This window comes from Cyanistes caeruleus, chromosome 15 (genome assembly GCF_971803275.1).
Source record: "Cyanistes caeruleus chromosome 15, bCyaCae1.hap1.1, whole genome shotgun sequence".
Lineage (NCBI taxonomy): Eukaryota > Metazoa > Chordata > Aves > Passeriformes > Paridae > Cyanistes > Cyanistes caeruleus.
In genome coordinates this window covers 18,100,367-18,121,807 of record NC_141715.1, presented here as the reverse complement: position 1 = coordinate 18,121,807, position 21,441 = coordinate 18,100,367, and the positions used below count along the sequence as shown (strand labels likewise).

At 42.0% G+C, this 21,441-nt stretch overlaps 1 protein-coding gene across 8 annotated transcripts in view; it reads left to right on the top strand.

The window, feature by feature from the left end:
* Positions 1–21,441, top strand: part of KCNIP1 (potassium voltage-gated channel interacting protein 1) — a 226,951-nt gene that overhangs the window by 192,779 nt on the left and 12,731 nt on the right. For 6 of the 8 annotated variants that reach the window (XM_086852087.1, XM_086852089.1, XM_023936173.2 and 3 more), the window contains one exon: positions 15,800–15,924. In XM_086852087.1, the coding sequence (XP_086708213.1) occupies positions 15,800–15,924 (125 nt within the window). Of the gene's footprint in view, positions 1–693; positions 818–15,799; positions 15,925–21,441 lie in introns of those variants that run through there. The other 2 variants (XM_086852088.1, XM_023936172.2) reach the window with 1 other exon arrangement.

The following is a 21,441-nucleotide window of genomic DNA, read 5'->3' as shown; positions in this document are numbered from 1 at the left end:
TGAGATGAAACAGTGGAAATGCCTCTTCTGCCTCAGCCGCCTGCAAGGGGGGCTTGTTCAGCCCACCTGGCCCACCCTTGTGTGACTGCACTGGAGATGCTGGGCTGCAGTCCTGGCTGGCCAGCTGTACCCCAGGGTGGCTGCTAACAGACAGAATTACTCTCCATCTCCTGGGCTGGGTGTAGGTGCACACATGGATGTGGGAGTGTAATTCTGTTCATCCCAGAATGTTGTGGGTCAGAGGAGACATTCAGAAAAGGAAAGCCCTTTCCTCCCTTACAGTATCCCTTATTCTGTTATGCAGTAGAGGAGGCATTGACAAAAAGCATAAAGCATCTGCATTGGCAGAATTACTGAGAAAATCTCGAATGCAACTGTCATCACATATATTTTTTTTTTTAAAACTGTGTGAGATGTTGCTGAGGTTAGCAGCACGGTGCTCAGTTGTTCTGGAGCAGAGCAGACTCCTGAGAGAATTACCCTGAGGTGAAAGAAAACAAAACCATAGGTTATGGTTCAATGCAGAAGTTACTTGCATGTTCCAAAAAAAAAAAAGGAGAGGGGATGGGGAGAGAGAGGGGGAGAGGGGAATGTGCTGTGCACTTAGCTGAGCAGCAGGAAGGAAAGCTTGAAACAGGATTTCTCAGCTTGTGATGCCTGGCAGTTGTTTGCAGGCACACCAGTGGTGTCCGTGTGGTGCCTTGCAGGATGTGGACTAAAGGCGAGTCAGAGGGACTCCAGACTTTAGGGATTGTGGTTGTGGTGTGCTCCTCTCTGAAACTTTTGCACTACCTTGGGCTAATTGACTTGTCGGATGGTAAGAGAACTCCAATTTTGCAGCTCCTGTTTGCTTGCGTTTAAATGCATGAGAGTGTAGGCAGCAGATGGCTGTGGGGGAAAGTGGTGTCTGTCAGTGCATGGATTCTCAGTGTAGGCTTCATATTTATTAAGAAACATACAGGCTGCAAAGAGGCAATTCGGTTTTGTGCTTTATTGAGGACTTTCGTTTTCTTTTGATATATTACCTTAGCCAGAGAGAATCTGAAGAAACTGTTATGGGTTTTGCCTTGTTTAATTTTTAAGTTTGCCTAATTATTTTTTATTACTCTTAATTCTTGCTCTCTGTTGAAAATAAATTAGTGCCAAACTCGAAAAAGGAAAGGCCCTCTTGGGATAATGGAACCAGAACTGATTATTAGGTGTATGATTTCACGGGGCTACATCCTTGTGACATTTGCAGATTAAAGACACAATGAATTAAATGCAAACAAAACTTTGCTGTAATTGCTGTTCCAGACACTTCAGCAAAACAACCTAAGAAGAAATATTTGTTTTCACGAGCTGGAAGATGGTCTTTCTTCTACTTGTAGTGCATCGATATAATGAACTCAAATGAATGTGATGAACTTTTTTATCTTAAAGGTTTTCCCGGATTAGTAAAGCATATGGATTTTAAGAACTAATTGTGCTTTAGGGTTGGTTAATCTTTTCATAAAGGGATGTAGGTATCACTGAATTTTTAAAGAAAATAACTTCTTAATGATGTAAATGAGGTATTTTTTAAAACAAAGGGACCCTCAAGTCACTGTATTCTTGCTTCGATCACTGTGTCAAGTTTATCTAGAAATGGAAATAGTAAGAATAAAATACTAGCATAAAGACCTATGTTACTTTATTCATATTTCTTCAAGATACAGGTTAGTACAGGCTCGCAGAAGATTCCAAAAAAGTAAAGAAAATTTATATATTAAATCTGTTTTACTGCATCAAGAAAAGAAGATGGAATTTTAACCCTGCTACAGTAAAATTGAAGCTGTCACATAATCCTAGAAATCCTCCTGCAGAACTAGGAAAAAAATTAAAAATTGCTTAATTAAGAGTTACTTATATTAAGAGATGTAAATTGGTATGTATTTGTTATTTCATGACTGATTTCCTTATTACAAAATGAATATCGTGGGAGCTTTTAGTTTACTCCTAGAATGTCACTGGATTGCAATTACATAATTAGAATTAAATTAAGATCTCCAACAATGTCAACTAATTTCAAATAATGGCAGCAGAAATGCTCACCTTAAAAATAAGCTGCCAAATCAGATGTTGTGGAATTTGCATTGCTATTGCATTTGCATTGCATTAACTGCAAGAATATTTTTATACCCCCTTTGCAGACCTAATTACTAGAATTGCACTGTTGTTCCTGAAGCAATTACTTTTTCTAGAAGTCTCCTCAGTGTTTCCCAGCAAAGTCAAGTATGTGACAGGTGAAAAAGGTGTCTGTGCGAAGGTGAAATGAGTAACAGTGAGTAAATAGCCCACGTTGTGTTCATGGAACAGCACTGCTTGTGCTTGTTTGTGGTCAGCAGTCAGTGGCTGCTCCATTCATGCAGGTGCAGGAGGGCGTGACATTTACCTCTCTAAGAGACCACGGCTACTGGTACACCAAGCTCTGATTGCATGGGCTGCCTGACAATGTGTAGGAACACAGTATTATAAATCTGATCCAATTTGGGTAGTTTTTATTAGAATTATCTGTTTCTGGCTGCAAAATAGTTCACTTGGAAACTAAGATATATTTATTTGGTACTTATTATATGAGCTTGTGTTTTTCCCTTTTGACTCTGTTCCTGTGCTAAGAACTATTTATATGTGAAATTAGAACATTAATATAATGTGGGTGATTATTAATGTCATGCAATACAGATTTCAATAAGAAAGAGACCTTTAAAAGTGACATTGTTTTCTTTGATGTGCTGCTGGCAGCAATGGAAAGGGCAAAGTGGATGCTTGCATTGCAATGTAAGTATTTCTAATATCTTTAAACCCACTAGAAATGATTGCTACTTATAAAAACTTACCTAGACATTCCAGGTGTGTTCTCACAGCTGTGTGTAATAACACTAAAATAAGACACTGAAATTGGCTATGTATATTTCTTTCAGAATGGCTCTCTTCTGAACAGGCTTACTTAAACAGTGTTTTTTTGCTCTGTTTAAATAAAAAACTACTACTAATAAAAAAACCCCACACACAGAGGAAAAACTGGCTGACAAAGAAGCTTGTTCCTGTGTGTACTTCTGGGCAAGTCCTTGCTGTCTTTGCAGCCTCTTGATAAGACCAGTCACGTTTGTTCAGCTCCTGACCCAGGACCATGTGCAGATCTCCAGCTTTGCTCTGTTGTCAAACTTGTAGCCCTTCGCATGTCTTTATTGAAATGCATCCATAGGAATCTCCAGGCCTTTTCTCAATCCTTTCCAGCTGCCAGGTAAGTTTCCATCTGACTCACAGCTCTTTCATAGACCATTCTTTTCCCAGTTTCCAGGAGGGAAGGATATGTGAGACAAGGCTAAAAAGTATTACTGGGATGCAGATGTAATGCATTCTCTGTTTCTCCTTTCTGCACAAGGATGCACTCTGACAAACATTCTCCAGCAGTTCTGGCCATTCAGTGACGCATGTTGACAGCATGCATCATTGGCTGTTTCAATACTTCCCAAGAATGGAAAGGTGAAAAAAAATTACATAGTCATTTATCCTCCCTCCTCTTTAGCTGTTTCTCCCTTACAGGGGCAAATAGAAGGGCCTGTCTTTGGTCTTTCAGTTCCCTAAAGGTGGGAAAAACACAGCAATCACCAGTCCCAGGAAGCTAGGAATGAAAACAGGACGAGAATGTCATGGGACACATTCCACACAGCCTCACGTTTAGGATTGTCTTACAGAGGTTCTGGTTGAGGAACTGTTCCCTTCTTGCCCTTCTCCTGTGTGGTGCAAAGCTCTTGGTGCAGTACCAGCTCCTCACAAGCAGCACATGGCAGGGCAAGGAACAGCTGCCTCAGACCCCTTGCTTTGGGCTGATTACAGTGAGATACTAATGCTCTGTAAGGAATTTGGAAGTAGGGGTTGTCATCTGACTGACTTCTTTGGCAGTGCCCTCCCCCACACTCCCCCAGGTCATGTTCTTTAGTTGTTGGTATGGGAGTGATCATGACTGGAAGTATAGAAGTGCCCTCCTTCGAATTCTGGAACAGATGGCCAGGAGAAGAAAAGGATATGTTTTTAGTGGGATGGGCAGTGCTGAGGTGAAGATAAAAAGTGTACTAGTGTGTGAAGTAGAACTGCTTATTGTGCTTTATGCACAGTGTTTGAAGAACTTGGGTGCTGAGCTGACTTAGAAGTTTGTTAATGGTTTGAAAAGTGCAAACCTTTGTAATAGTGATTCAGCAGCTAGATAATGATCTTGATTAGGTATTTTACTAAGCACAACTTCAAATGGGCCTTTCTTAAAAGAACATGGTAGAGATGCAAAAAAAATAAACAGTATAGCACAATAAAACTTCTAACATATCCCACATCATATTTCATGATGCAACAGTACCTAAGTTTTTTACCAGCATATGTTTCTTCCCTTGTATCTTGCCTCTACCCCTTCAGACTCCCTCCCTACATCCATCACTTTATCTGCTGGGCAGGTTGTTAGAAGCACTTCATATTCTGTAGACTGCTTTAAAATAAAATTAATAGAGCTGCATAAACCTTGATGGAAATCCTGTTTTATTTCAAGAATTCTTATTTGGCTTCAGTTTTTTCCAAGATAAATGTACTGATGATAAGCTGGTCTAACATATTTATGAAGAGGGAGGAGCTTATGCTTTACTCATTTTCTAGAGCTGTAAGAGAGACTGTTGACTAACTGCTGCCTCAAATCCACCTTTCAAGCTCACAGGCTCCAGATGGCTGTGCATGTCAGAGGGGCAGCTCCCTGAGCCAGGATGTGCTGATGGGTGCTGCCCTTGTCCATGAGGATCCACATCACATTCAGCTGCAGCTGGGGTAAAGGCATCCAGCAGCCAGAGGGAAGAAGGGTGCACGCTTTGGGACCTGCACCGCTGGCAAGGCAGGGGTTGGTTTTAAGAAAAAGCTAATGTGGTTCAAGAAAAATCCACACACAACATTTTCTAAACTGAATGGTAGCATCACTGAAGCTGAGTTTGTCCTTGTACAGAACTTGTAGCTGTCAGTTTTTCTTTGTTTATGACCATGAAAGTGTTGGTAGTGGAGGGTGGAGATTCCCTGATGCTCTTGAACCAGCTGTCAGGCTGCTTCATAGATGTTACAGTGTCTGTGATCGATTGTTACAGGCCAAACTCTGTACACCTGGAGAGTCTGGCTTCCTGTTCTCTCACTGTTTGTCTCTTCCCTTGCAAGACCTTCCTCTGCTGTACTTTGGAAAGGAAGAGCTGTTTGATGATGAGGGATTCAGGCAGAATTGTCCTTCAGTCCCATGCAGGTTACTTTGCTTAGCAGACAGTGTTTTCAAAATAAAGTAATAAAAAAAAAACCCAACCCAACCTCCTGGAGACTAAAACAGAATTCTAAAGTTTGATCTGAAGGGATTTTATTTTCACAGGAAGATTATTTATTTTTATTTCCAGTAGTGGGAAATAGAGGAAATATCTAATAGAAAATGCACACAGTAAGGATAATACCTTACTAAAGGAATTGGCATCTCTGCCTGCCCTGCTGAGCCGGGCGAGAGCAATGCCCCTGTGGGCTGTCCCTGTGCACTCTCCCTGGGTGCAGTCTGGAGTACACAAGTCCTGAACATCTCCCCAAGTTCTGTGTTTTGTCTCTTCAGTTCTGCCACTGCATTACAAGTGTGTTTCTAGGTGTTGCTGGAATTATTTTTGGAAGCTGTGCAAGCTGGGCTCAACATGTAACCATGAGGTTGGGTGTGCTCAAAGAGCTGACCCCTCCTGTGTGTGGTGACCATCAAATCTCAAAAATAGGAATATAATAATCTGGCACTGAGGAAGAAATTATCATCAGACATAACTGCTGTCTGTCAAGAGGTAAAATGTTAGCAAATGTGGAAAAGAAAATTATTCCTTCCATTCCTTCCTTCCTCTTAAGTGTAGCCATGAGAGGAAAACTTGTCTTTTGTTTTCATGTGAGAATTTAGCAAAAAGAACAGAAAATATTTTATGATTTACCAAAAAAAATATATTCTTTCCTTTTCTTCTTTCTTCTCCTCACTTCTTTTTAGTATTTCTAAAATGATTCTATGAGGCTCTTTAAATGAGTTTTATTACAGTTAATTCCCCCTCTCCTCAGGCAAGCTGCAGTTTTATGTACTGGATTTTTATTATACCCAGAAGCTTTCTGCCTGCTAATAAATAATGGTTGTAAATTTTATATGAAATAAATGTGGTTTCTTATTGCAGCAGGAAGGAAAATAAGTGTGAAGGTTTTTTCCCCCCTTGCCATACGTGTTTAAATTATAGAAGTTAAATAGTGTGAAAACAGCATTCACTCTAAAGAGACATGGGCAGGTTAAAAAATAATGGGCAGGTTTTTTGGCTTGTACAATTTAAGATAACTTAGATCAACATTACACAAAAGGTGTTTGAAATCTTGCAGACAGACATGTTTTCACATCAGTAATTTTTCATCTGGCCTGTGAGGAGCAGGCAGCTGTGGCTCCAGTTCCCATTGCTGCAGTGAGTAGCGCCAGCCTCAGCGACCTGAGCGCAGGTGGACAGCCCCAGAGCAGCGTGTCCAGCCAGGGCAGGAGATTCTCCTCTCCCTGCAGGGGGGGTAAGGAAGGAGCAGTGTGTGTCCTGAAGCTGGCTGTGTGAAGTCTGGAAGAGCCCGTCAGGGTTTTGAAGCACCAGCCCCAGCTGAGTGTCTGAGATGGCTTCACTCTGGTGAGATGTTAAAAATTGCTCATCTTTTTCACTGATTTCCCACAGTATCATGGACACACTGTTATTAATAAGTCTTAAAATGAGAGTTGTGCTCCAGCTTCCCCCATTGCTGCTGAACCCATTCTCACTGACGTGAAGCATCGCTCACCCAGATACAGACCTGCCTGTGCTTTCATGGTTCTCCTTGTTTTTGGAAACATGCAAGAACCACAAGAAGGCTATTTGAAAGTGCCAGGTTTTGAACTCTGGAATAATTTCACTTGGCTTAATAAATTTGAGGTTATAGGGGGAGAGGTTTCTTTTGACTGAAGGAGGGGGTAAGGCTGCTTTTCCTGAAGAAATTCAGCCAGAGGTGCTTATAATTGGAAAGGGATCGCTATATAAATAGTCAATATAAATGGAATATAATTAACATTACTTTAAGCCCTCTTCTGCTATTCCACACATGGGAACCTTGAATTGAGGCTGCATAACCAAATGTATCTTAATTAAGTCCTAATTAATCTTAATGTATATTAATAAAGTCCTAATTTAACTGAATTCTTTCTCTCTTAAAAGGAGGTTTCACACAGTTGAAAGAGTGAAACATTTAATTTGTCCATTTTTTGTGTCCTACCCTTCCTGACAGTGGTGCTGTGGCAGTCCCTGGCTCCCTGCAGCAGCCGTGAGCCCATGGGTGGCTGTGGCAGTGCCAGTGCTGGGCTCTGTCACTGTGCCTCATGTACCTGAGCATGCTGGGATTTCGGCACAAACGCTTGTGTAGTGAAGGTGAAGCTGCCAGACCTGGCCCTAGGGCTGGAGGGGCAGCAGTGCCCTGTGCCCACACCTCGGGGTGGGCAGGAGTGAGGGCTCCCAGGTGCCAGAGCAGGACTGGCAGCTCACGGAGACTCCCTTTGTGTGTCTTTGCATGTACAGTGCTCTGGCTCTCCACTGTCCTATTATTCTGCGGTTAGGCCAAAACTTAACTAAATTTCATGTAGATGAATAAAAGAAGTATTGACATTGCAAGATGAAATCTGAAACATTCTGAAAGGGAAATTTTTCTTCTTTATTCTTTACACATATAATTTAAAATATTTCAAGCTAAGTATTCCTCCCTAAAAGAAATAGAACTGTGCACCTGCAGATTGGTCAGGCTTCCCAAGGCTGACTCTAGACCAGAAGTTCCCATCATAGGTTGTCGGTCTTGGTTGCCTTTTCTCTTTGGTGGTCCCCACCCTGATGCCAGAGCAATAGGGAAAGAGCCAAAGGGTTCCTCTGTGCACAATTAAGCTCTGGGATGAGCTTACCCACGATGGCACATTCATCTCAATCTGTTCCTTGTGCCTCTTGCTCTTTGGTAGATTTCCTCTGAGGATTGCATTAGAGCTGCTACATGACTTTCTTAAAACAGAATGGAACAATCAGACTTACGAAATCTAATATATCCAAATGTTTTTGTGGTGTCTTTAAAATCAACTGACTGGTAAAAGAGATCAGTGCACATGTGTGCAACATTTGCTCTAATGACTCTTTTCCAAATCTTGCTTGTATTGCCAGCCATTTCCCAGTACTCATGGGTGTTCTATCTCCTCATCCTGGCTTAACATCTGTGCTGCTAAATGAAAGTAATCAGAGTCAGCATGAAAATTTAATAAGCTGCGTTCTGGCATTGGTCATGTTCCTAATTGTGTATTTGTTTTCTGCCTGCAGAAGTCCTCAGACATTGTCAGCCAGAACAGCTCTAGTGTTTACAAGCACTGGTGTTTATCAGTCTCAAATCAATCTCTGTTGGTGGTATTTCAAAAACAGACCAGATCTCTGAATTTGCCAATGCTTTTAGAGGACTGATCAAAACCAGACGCCAGCCTGGGAAGATCTAAACCTCATGGCCTTCCTCTCCTAGTCAGTGAATTGCTGAGTTTCAGAAGCAGAAAGATCCTTAGACAGATTAGTGGAACCTAAATCTTCTTACCCTGAGCATGGTAAAGTTTTAAATAATTAAATATTTTGGCATCACGGCAACTCATCAAGTGTGTAGCTGGTTGCATTTACATCCTAGTGGAGTGTTTGACAGTGGTTTTCCCTATTGGCCTTCAAGGAGAAGCAGAATAAGGACACAGAAAAATGGAAGGAAGTTTTGTACTTGTCCCAAATAACCTTTTGCGACAGGAACAAAGTTGTAAGGTTCCCAACACTGGGAACCTTACAACCCTAAACTGGCCCCAAAGCTGGGCCAAGTTTAGGAAATTGTTAAGCTACTGTCTGTTTCCTGAAAATCTCCTGTCTTGTCAGCTGGGCTATCAGCTCTCTGCATGTTTGCTTTGGTGCCTGGCTGGAGCTGCTGGTGGTTTGGCTCCTGCATGGGAGCTCAGTGAGGTCTCAGTTTTCACCCCTGCTCCAGTGGTACCACTGAAATACCCCAGACCATGTGCCACTCATTTGCTTCCTCCCTCCCCCTTCAGTGGGATGGAGAGGAGAATTGATGGGACAGAAAGGTAAAGATCATGGGTTGAGGTAACAACACTTCGCTAGAAAGAACAATGAGATAAGAAAACAAACGGTAACAAGAATGGTCCTGGTAGGAGAGTGTACAGGAGAGGTGAGCAATTCACACTCCTCAGACCACTCATGCCCTTTCTGAGATAATAACCTCAGGGTCCAGGTGTGCCCCTTGGACAACAGGGTCCTGGCTGCTGCAAAAGTTAGCCCTCTCCTAGCCAGGACTAGGACACCAGGGGAAGCTGAAGGATGAAGGATGGGGCAGGATTTGTGGCCAAGGCAGCTGGCTGAAACAGCTGCTCTTAGGAGCATCAACGCAAGCCAGGTATGGCCCTGGGGAAAGGGTAAAGGAATTCCTTGTTGGGAATGAACTGTTGGGGATCTTGAAACAACTTGCTGCCTGCACACTGATTGTTACTAAAGCCAAAGAATATGGTGTATTGGATGGGGTTTTCTATTTTTTTTTTAATTGCCAGCAGAAGCTGATATTTATTTGGATGAAAAGTTTCAGCAAGTGAATGCTCTCATCCTGGGCAGTGGTATGTGTAAAAACCAGTGCCTGATTTATGACTGCATGTGTTCAAAATACTCTGTGGGAGAAGAATCTGAGTGAGTGCAGGTACCAAAGCAGCTGTATCTGAGTCAGGGAGAAGTATATAGTCTGTACTTAAAGGAACATCAGTGTCAGTAGGGTGTTTCAGGCACTGTCCTTTTATCTTCGTGTCCTGAAGCCTCCCTTCTGATTCGCTTGTTGGTAAACTAAAAACTGAGACATAAATGTTTTTATGAAGAAGACATCCAGGCACTATTGGTTGCCCAAGACCAGGATCCATTTGACTGCCCAAAGTGAGGGTGCTGCCCATCTAAGCACATCTGCAGAACACAGCCCGTGCCTGGTGGCTGGCCCTGAGCTGTCCCCAGCCTGTCCCTATGTGCTGGAGAAGCGGCACTTGTCAACAGAGAGCTCACTCACAGCACATTTCGGGACATGGCCTCTTACTGAAACACCTGCATCTGTATGGGAACAATGCTTTCTGAGCAGTTTCTTCTATGCAAATAGACCTTAATTGGTACTGTGTTCTGCTTAATTATGCTTCACATTTTGGAGCAATCTGTTCGACTTGAACAGTTCTGTGACGTGGGAAAAGTGATCTTCTGGGAAGTACTGGCTCATTTGGGTGGTATCTGCAGAGTGCTCATTTATAGTGGTGTTTCTCTCCTCAGTTCTGCCTGGACCAAACCAATTTGTTCTTTTTCTAGTCTTTGCACAGGTGAAATGCCATAATGCAGTGGTCCACCTGAGGAAAATGGCTTCCACATTCACACTGTCAGTGTTGCTTTATATTTCTGTGGCAAGTTCTGTTTTATACACTGCTATTTCTGAAAGGAAGGAACCTGTGTTTTCCACCTGGGAAAGCCAGTCTAAGGCCAGTTGCTCCTGTCCACATATCCTTTGTGTGCACTGGAAGGACACTTTGCAGTCTCCTCCTCTGGGAATGGTCACAACAAAAACCGTTCTGATGACAGGTGAACTTCATACAGGGTCTGCAGAAACATCTGAATTCAAATTTGACGTTGCATATTTCATGTTCAAATCATTGTACCTGATCTTAGCTGTGTACCAGAAAGACATCTGGGAGGTACCTCAAAATTCCAGTGCCTCCATTTGTTTGGAGAATAATGTTGGTTTTAGATCAATGTGTGTGACTGTGAAATTAATTAAAGGAGAGGACAGTATTTATACATTGTGAATAGATCATTGTAAGGATTAGATAGAAAGATAAAAAAAAATCTATTTTTTTGTAATTTTATTTTTTACTATTAGCTATTTTTATCTTGGAATTTTATATGCTGCTGGCTTTTCAGGTATCTTCTCTCAGCAAGTGGTGGTGTTGCAGGTTCACACAGGCAGAACAATCCTGATAAGCTTGGCTATTTGTGAAAGTAATTTGATGTTGTTGGTTTAGTGGTGAAACTCACAGAATATTCTGAGTTGGAAGAAACTCACAAGGGTCATCAAATCCAACTCAAAATAGACCTGAAAAAGTCAAAAAGTCATATAAGAAAAAAGGGAGTGGATAAGGAGACACCACTCTCTTTTTTGGATTATTTCCTGGAGATAGTCCCTTTTGGAAACTGATCTCTCCAGCCAGGCAGTGCAATATTAATAATTTTTAATGATAATAATGGGTGTTCAACTTTGAGTTTAATATTTGATACATCATTAGGTACCTCTGTGCCATTTTCCAACTGCTATTTGCCATGAGCAGATTTTCCTTACCCCTTTTTTGGATCACAGCTGGGTCTGAGCTGCCACTTCTGTCCCTGCTTGGCTCTTGGTCTGTGCCAAGAGCAGTGCCTGGAGGGCTGGGAATGTGCTGCCAGGCAGCAAGAGGTTCAGAGCCCCAGGGACACCCCAAAGCCCAGCTCCTGCCCTAATGAGCACTTATGCACTCAAGTCCTGGCTTATTTCTCTTCATGAAATTTCCAAATATTTGCAGTTGATCTCCCACAGGCAAGACCTACTTCCTGTGAGACCTGCCCAAGAGCACATTTTGTCTGGAGATTAATTGCAAGTATACCGTGGGTAAACTAGAGTTATTTTTTCTTCAGGTCCTTGCTCCTAAAATATAGCTATTTTTTTTTTTAATAAAAGCAAGATGCAGCCTAATAATTCTTGCATGTAATTTAATCCCCTTCAGCTGTATTTGTAAAATTACCCATTCCATCTAACGCCTGCTAGTTTTACAATTAACAATGGGCACATTAGCTGCACTTCATGCCTTGACTTTTTTCCTTAACAAAAAGTGAATTTATTATAAGCAACTTGTTTTCAAAGTCCTCCCATGAACCATGGAGACTGGTGGTCTGCATTTTCACCTGGCAGCCTTTGGATGCAGGGGACAGGGTTATTTGAATCTTTATTAAAATCATCATTTACACCCTCTAAACTGTTCGAGGTTGTCCCTGGCCAGCCCTAGCACTGTATGAGGCTTCAGTATTGCTCATTTGGCAGGTATGGGGGCTGGAGATGCTGCGGGCTGGCACCTGAGGAGGGTGTTTGGTGCTGTTTGATGCTTGTTTCCCCAGCTCATGGCCCACCAAACCCAGCCCTATGCAAGGGCTGTGGGGCTGCTGCCAGCCCCAGCGAGGATGGGCAGGCTCAGAATGGTGGCTGCTCAATCCCAGAGCCAAGGCAGAGGCTGGGGAACAACAAGGAATTGTTTTATGGTGTACAAATAGGCTTTGGGGTGGCCGGAGGTGCCCTTGCCCCTGGCAGGAGGTTGGGACTGGATGATCTTTGAGGTCCCTTCTAATTCAAATGCTGTGTGAAGGTCAGAGCTGTTAGCAGGCACTCTGAGTATGGAACTTCCCAAACTGTAGAGATAACAAAAGGTAAAACTGGAACAAGTATGAAAGGAAGAATAAAGCAAGACTCATTAAGTAACTTCTAAAGTGTATTCTGTTAAAACATCAATTTACCTTAAGGAAAATTCTCTCTCTGCTCTTGAGCAAGGAGTAGTGAAATGGAGTCTCTTTCATTAACAACAATCTGAAATATGCATGTACGTGCAAACGTGTCAGGATTATTTTTCTTTGTAAAGTGAAGTCACTGTTTGGTTTTCATTATAAAAGGAAATGTGCATATCCTATGGGCTAAGCAAATACAGATGCTATTTTGCACAAAAATACAAACCTAAGTGATTATTTTAACCTGGGCCTACACTGGAGTAAGATTACCACAGCTGAGTATACCAGACACAGACCTCATACCCTGCTATTAAAGCAGCCACAAAAGTATGAGCAGAAATAAATCCAAACTCAGGAAATGCTACATCCCATTTTTCCATTTTTAAACACATTGTAAGGAAAACAGCTGAGAGAATGCTCTGTACTGGCTAAAGTCTTCAGCCTAGGACACAACTCACTGCAGCCACCTGGTGTGGAAGGGATTCATCCCAGGATGATTTTAACAAGTGATGGAAATAAAACCAGAACAAATTACCATTTATCAGTATATGTAAGCAGAAAAAGCCTTCTGCATTAGTTACCACTTCCACCTGACTAGTGAGCGCAGATAACTCAACAGCAACAACAACAAAAAAACTTTGCTAAGGTTCAAGCTCTTCAAGCTGTCACTGAGCAACTGGATGGTGCCCAGCCCCTGGATGCATGTCTCCATCAGCAGGGCAGGGGTGTCCTGACAGCTCAGAGGGGATGAGGGTGCTGAAAGCACCAGGCAGGTCCAGGTGAGCTGGGGAGGTGACCACACTCACCCCTCACACTGGGTGCAGTCAGTCCCAAGGTCTGTTCATGCATCTGTGAATTGAAGAAGAAAATTAACTTTAAACCAGCAGCAAGGCTGTTTCCTACACTCAAATCTCTCAGGAGAAAACTGTAAACAAGGCAAAACAGAGGAAGAATGTGGTATTAGATAAAATATCATAACATCATTCCTATCAAAAGTTTAAATTTGCACATGTTTACATATATACACTTCTGGTTGCATTCACCACCCTACAGTGAGCTTCAGTTTAATAAAACTGTAGTGGTTATAAATGCAAGAGTTCATATTTCATACAGTGACACCTTTGAAGAGCTGGAGGGACTGAGCCAGCATGAAAATGAAAATGTAAATAAAAGGAAATACAATGCCTATGATAAATAGCGAGGGCAGAGGAGGAAGTACCAGTCTTCTGGGTTTGCCATTGAGGTTTCTGTGGTTAATTTATAGGGTATCAGGGAACGAAAGAGGTTGAAAAGAGCTGACTTGAGAGCAAGCACTGAAAGGAAGCAAATAACAAAAAACCCCAAATCTTTGTGGAGAGTGGGGACTATTGAGATGGAGTCTCCTTTTTTCAACCACTCATTTCTTGTTCCTATTTCTCATCCCCATTTGTCATCTCTATTTTAAAGAAGTTTTTCCCCATGCTTTTCTTTCTTTACAGCTTCTGCATTCCTTCGTTTTGTGGCATTAATTCTCTTGAAAAGAAAATGGCTTTTCCCTCTTATTTCACATTACTTTTTCACACATTACACATTACTTGTAGCAAACATTCTTTTTTATCTCCTTTCTTCTAACAGGAGCTATAATTTCTAGATTCTTCATCTTCCCTTTGTGTGGGGAAGGTGTGTCCTTCTGGCTTCTTTTGGCCCCTTGCCAGTCTTCAGACCCTTTTTTCTGCACCTTGAACAGCTGATACTCTGTTCAAGTATCCTGAACTGAACAGCACAGTCCTGTGCTGTTACCACCTCTCACCTTTATTCCCCTGCTGTGCAAGGGACCTTCAGAGCAGGACTGAGGAAAACACTTTATCTGTTCAAGGCCTATAAATGCTCATTGTGATGATGCAGATATGGTGGATTAAGAGGATGGCTGAATTCACCAATTTTGAACCAATTTCTTAACACTGACAAAATGAACCTATGTTAATTGTTATTAGCACTTACTGACATGTGCTCTTCCTTAATAATGTTCAATTTAATATGTGTATATTTATGTGTATATATCTGTGTAGAATTAATTAGCTGATGAAATTACACCTTTGGGCTGGTCTGTTCTTTCACTGAGCCAGTCTGCTCTGAATTCATGCCTTTCCTCTATTCAGAGTGACTCTATTCCTTGCAAATTTCTATTTAAATTGTTGGCTTACAGCAGAAATTATTATGTTATGCTAGAGCCGTATAACCTAAAATGTTTTTACAAGGCATGAATTGTGCAGTTTTGACAATAAGGGCAGTGTTTGTTTTTATGCCAAACAACTTTTGGATGTGGGTTGGATTTTAATGTCAGCTGAAGGCTGAATCTGGTCCTTGACATTTAGAGAATCTCAAACTGATAGATATTAAGTATCTACGTATTTGGGCATTGCATACACTTCTGGGGGATGGCAGGGGAAAACATGCATCAAATATGAAGTGAGGTTATGGTAATTCAGGATGTCATAGTATTTTTCTTCCATGTAGAAGAACACTCTCCTGAATAAAATGCATGGAAGTGTTTTTCATTTTTTATCTCTTTCCCCCAGAAGTCCTTGTAAATTCAGGCTGAATTCATTCCAGATTCTGCAACTGTGGACAAAATTTGAATTTCTTCTAGGACCAAAGTGGCCTTCAATATCAAAATGCTAGAACAAGCATTTTGGTTAGCACACAGAGGAGTTTCCCTCACTGTTTACCCTCACTGTTTACCCTCAGTATAAGGTTGTTGTCTGATATGCCTGAGCTTGTCTGCTCTCTCAGGTATATTTGCACAGATTTCTCTAAGGCCAGTCCTTTGGAAGTTCCATTCCTCCATGCTGTTTCAATATTTAGGTATGAAATATCTGTGGTTGCCTTTTGGAGCAATGTGTCTGCTGCTGTCCTGCTGCTCTCAACACCATTTTGGCTCTGTGACTGGGAAGATAATTGGCAGCCCAGGAAGAAATGTGAGCTATTGCTTTACTCCTGTGGCTTTTATTTTGCTTTCAAGAGGTTGGAAATGGTTACACAGATCAGTTCTGTTGGTGGTTTCTTTTTGATCTTTTGCTCTTGAAATCTAGTCTGTCCTATCCATCATGTTAAAAGAGCAAAGGTAACAACCAAAATAAATATTTTCCTGTCTTCTCTTTCAGATAAGATTGAAGATGAATTAGAAATGACGACAGTGTGCCATAGACCCGAGGGACTGGAACAGCTTGAAGCACAAACCAATTTCACTAAAAGAGAACTTCAAGTTCTTTACAGAGGATTTAAAAATGTAAGAACAGTAGCACAGTGAACAGAGTCTAATATGTGTGTCCCCACCAGCCTCAACTGCTCAGCTTGATTTTGTATTATTCCCCTGCTAAGAATTAGTAGTTTTGTATTAGATCTCCCTTACCAGAGCAAAATGAGCAAAATCTGCCTCTCCATTTAATATTTATACTGCAATCTGCCTAAAACTGGATTTGAATGAATATTCAGCACGTAATGGTCTCATTAAACTTGTTCCCCAAATGTCAGCAAGCACACTTCAATTTCCTTAGCTGTGCCAGTACTTGAAGATAACCTGAAAATGTTTTTGTGGCTACTTATTTAAGCCTTGTCGTCTCCTCATCTTCAAAAAGAAGTGCTACTGGTCACTTGTGATTAGCTGCCCAGGATGGAGGTTTCATCCCTTCTCTTGTTTCAGAAATCTTGCTCTTGTAGCAGGATCTTTGTAGAGCACTTTAGCACTTGAAGGTCCTGCATAAATAGAGAATAAGGCTGGAGTGGCAGGAGCCAAAACAAAATCAAAAGCTGGATGTGTGTTAAGACTGAGGAGACCAGAGAGCAGCTGCAGATTTCTGGGCAAGCAGGCAGCAGTGCCAGCTGGCATGACTGGATGTGTAGAGCAGCTCCATGCCCAGCCTTGTGAGCCATGGCTCCAGCCAGGCTCCCTGGGAGCCCTGAGTCTGCAGCCCCCGAGCCTCTGCTGCTGCCTCTTAGGGAATCCTCACAATCAGCAGAAATGGATGGAGAATGTTGAGGCTGCATGGAGCAGACGCTTTATGGACCTTGAAGAATGAGTACTCATTACATGTTTGCCTGAGGGTCAGGATTTAGTCACCCAGGTGGTTTGTGCCAGCTGATGTTTTAATAATGATTAACAGGTCAGAATCAAGCTGGCTCAATAAACACAGAATGGTTTTTATATTCTCTTGCAGGACAGCTCCAGCATTCAGAGACCATCACAGCAAAATGCTGACCTTTCTCAGTCAAGTCTGTTGGGTAAAAACTTGTCAAAAGAAAGCTGAGCTACCTTAAATACAGGCAGTTCTGAGGAACCTGCAGGACTTTAAGAAGAGCCTTTCTTTTTGACAGGTTTTTGAAATTTGATCAAATTACATTTCCAGTGTGTATTATACTTTTCTAAGAGTCTGGTGATTTCACCCTTTATTTCACTGCTCACCTAAGTGGGTCAAAACACAGCTCAGCTACTCTGTATTTTTGTTTGGTGCGTGTGGCAGATTTGTGCTGCCATTGCTGCATGCCGGAGGTCACTTCACATGTGAAGCTGCCTAACTGAACACTGATATCTCTTCATGCTTTTGCCAGTCAGCAGGAAATCACAAGGCTTTTGAGACAGAGCTTGGCACGTTAACGCCCTGATATGACAAGACTGCCTACAGAGGGAGGTTAAACCCTGTTTTACCTGCTAAGATCTCTACAGTGCCTTCTAAATGGCCGTTGCAGGGGGAAGCCTGTGTGGGAGAGCTCTGCTCTGTGCTGGGGGGATTTGCAGCTGCAGATGCAAACCAGTGAGGCAGACCTAGAGCACGCAGGACATTTACCCCCTGCCCTTCCCAATTCTTCTGGCACTTTGCAGTACAGAGGCATTACCTCCCTTGGCAATAGAGGCAGACAAGGGCATTTAACATCTGACCTAAACCTAGGACATCACTGAAGGTCTTGGTATTAATTGGCATTGATGGCAAGGTCTTGGTTTATATCTGGGTATTAGGACAAAGCAGGCAGTTTTCATCCAGCTGATCTGCACATAATATGCACAAAGTGTTGTATCTAAGGTTTAAATTGACATGAAAGTGCAGCTTTAATGCTGGTAGCCTGGTTTCAATGGGATGAGTAATTATGCACAGGAGGCAAGCTGGCTCATCTGTTACCACATTTGCTATTGTACCAAAACGTCTGTTCCTTGGGATGATGTTACAGTGCCATCTGGAGATTCAAAATCCCTGTGGAAATACAGTTATTTTCCTCCCTGCTTGTACTTACTGCTTCCTCTCAGTGATTATTGCACAGGTCCTGTTTATTCACAAGGCAACACCTGGATAATCACAAGTTCTGGCTGCAGAGGATTTGGTGTGCAGGAGCAGGGATGGTGTTCATCCAAAGGCAGCTCAACACAGCCTGGGCTGGCCTCTGGACTAGTGCTTGACCAGAGTCCTAACTCTCAGTACCTTTAAATTTGTTCTTTCTTTGTCTCTGAATTCTGTTCCCCCACCCCCCTCCAAATCATCTCAGGCTTTACTCCAGGTGTCACTAGTCTGCTCTGGTGGTTTTGCCTCAGGCTGATGGAGGCTGCCAATAAATTTGTCTCCAGAAAAGCTGAGCATGCTAACCAGGTCTGTGGTATTGCTGCCTGGCCAAATGTCTCCTCTCTTTGCCTCCAGCTTCCTTTTCCAGTTGTGAGAGGGTGCCACCCTCCAGTATCTCTTGTTTCCAGGACCATCAGTTCATATTTATCTTAGCAGTTGCCTCTGCCAGCTTGATTCTGCATGATGTGAGTCCTTTGCACCTCTCTGCCAGCTGCGGTCATACTGCAGCCAGACTAATGTGGGGTGTTTGGTCTCATCTCTTTGGCTGGGATTCTACAAAAGCAGCATTACAGACAAACCCAACAGAACCTCTGGTGGGTCTTGCTTTGGTACAGCTCAACAAAAGAAAATGTGATACCTTCTGCCTCCAAAACCACCAGAACTATTTCATCTAAACAGCAATATTGGCACAGGAGCAGAATGGCCATGAATAAGCAAAGGCTGGAATTAGAAGAAAGTTTCTGCCCCCCAGAGGAGTAAAGTTTAGTAGGCAGTTATGGAATTGCAGGAAGGAGAGCAAGGAAGTATTTTTATTATTAAAATTGGTAAACTGATGTCTAATGAAGTGACCAACAATACAGAGATTTGAGCTTGGTAATTCAGGATCTTCCACTTAGGCTATGTTTCTAATGGCTTGCATTCTTTGTAATGGAGTACATGAATTTGAAAGAACTGGGGGTTTGTGAGATTTTTTGCTCTGTTTTGGCGGGTGGAAGGGATTGGTGTGTTGTTAGGGGAAATGCTTTTTAGCTGCAAGAGATAATTTCTTAATACTAAGTCAGGAAACAGCCCAAATAACTGGGGCTGCTGGAGACATCCTTACCTTGCTTTAGTGTATCTTAGCAAATCTGTAACAGAGCGTAGTATGAGATGTAATTGTACCAAAGCAGGATTATGGAGATTAAAGTAAGCAGTACAAGCAAGGGAGAAATGTTCTGATACTTTAATAATCCCCAAAACATCTCCAAAGTGGGAGAACATAGAGCAACAAACTACATGGGATGTATCAGTGCTTAGAGATGCAGGTCTGGATTGTGGGTTTGTCTGTGGTGAGCTCACTTACCACCTCTAATTTAGCAGAATGTGACCCCTGGGTACTTGTCCTCATGTTCTGACCAGGGGAACTGAGGAGGGTCTGACAGGCAGGCCATGCTCAGCTCCCCTGTGGTCTCTGTGTTGCATATCTCTGAAAGCAATCAGTGAAGTTTATTTCTGATTCCAGCAGAAGAAAACTGCAACTGCTGTTTTATTTTCCTCATGGTGTTGTGGGCTGGTGTGTTTGGTTTTTATGTGGATTCAGCTCCTTTGTGGTTTAGTGATTTAAAAGAAGAGGGTAAGTTCAGGGCTTGATAGCCCTGGGAAAATGAGGGGTTTGTTCTGTGCTTGATGACAATACAAAAGACCATGTTCACTGTTTAGCATTTTTAAAGAATTTATAGATTAAGGAAATGAGAGATGTTAACCTAAAACCCTGCTATTAAAGGAAAGCCTTATGCATACTACAGTGAAGGACTGTGTTTTTCTTACTGACAAGTTTTTTCTTGAATGAGTGAACCTTTATTAACTTCAGTGGAATTTAAACTGACATGAAGCTCACCTGCTCTGTTTCACCAGAGAGATTTCTTTCAAGTCAGCAGAATTAAGTAGTACTATAGCACTAATGAGGCCTCTTGAGCATTATTTGGCTTCTATAAAACAAAAATTGTGATCAATTAACTGCAAATGAATTGGTAGTAGCATATGTGTCTGAAAGCAATCCAGTTACAGAGAGCTAAATGGCTGATCAATGTCAGCACTACCTCTCTCCAGCACTCCTAGAGCTGTGATACAAACTTTTATTTAGCTTCCAGATGGAGCATCAGAAGCAATAAGGTTCATGTGTAAACTCAGAAAATTAAACAGGCCCAATGGCTAAAACTGCCAGGATAGCCCTGTGAGAGAGCACAGGTAGAAGCAGCCATGTGCCCATCTCTGGTAATAGACAGAGGGAAGGGACCTCAGGGACTCTGCAGCTATGGGAAACATAGAGAAAAGAATGATTCCTCATCTACAAACCATCTTTCAGCGGGTGAAGTTGTGGTTTGTAGAGAACCTACTAGTTGTGGTTCACAACTAGTGAGAGAGGAGGAAAGAAGGAAAGGAGGACAGAAGGAAATAAATCTCAGTGTAGCGCTGTGCTGGAAAGGATGCGCCAATTCTGTTAGCATTCAGGAACACATAATCAGGGGATGATTATATGAAGGTGCTTTATTAAGAGCTCTGGGGGTCAGGGGTACACATACCCAAATCTGACCCAACTTGGTTTTGAGTTGAACATGTTTTTATACTCTATCATTATATAACTTACATATTAATTATTAAATTTACACTGTTCTGTATGCATTGTATGCATTGATTTTACCCGAGCATGGATTTCTTGTGATCCCCCCCCAAACCCCTAACATAGTTTCTCATGATTCTTTAAACAATAATTATATCTAATCACATCTAACAATTGTATCATTTATCCTATACTGACTACACAAGCGCAGTTTCACATGATCTTAGCAAGCACAAGGCCTAACATTTCCCAGGGCCTACTTTTAACACTTTTCCCAGGGCTTGCCAAGCCTAACTTTCTTTCTAATTCCCCAAATTTTCTATGATTTTAAAATCTTTTACTATCAGTTGTGCCAGGCTTGCTTTTCAAAAGAATAACAATTTGGTGAAATACTCTGCAAGGGGCCCTGTGTGATCTTGTAGCAACAGCACTTCAGTGACCAAGGAGAACACTTTTACCCAAGAATGGCTGTACATATGATTCTGGGTCTGATCAATGATTAAAAGATACCATAAATAAATATCAGATTATTTATTTAATGTATGTTAGGTTACAAGCTTCAGGAAATATGAATGTTTAGGAAATATTTGGGAGAATCTCATATGGTAGCTCTTAGCCTCTATTTAATTATATTCCTTTGGTGATTTCTGCTTTACAGATGAAAAAGTAGCCACTTTTCTCATGATAAGGAAACCAGCCAATGGATATTTTGAGGTGCTTTGGAACAGTCTGAGAACACCCATCTAACTAGGAACCTTGCAACCCACAAAATCACAAGCAGCACACAGAAAAATGGTCAGATTGACTGTTTGCTCACTCTGTCTAGACAGCAGTTCAGGACTGACAGGCAAGGTAGTAGGAGTCAGGGTCTGAGAAT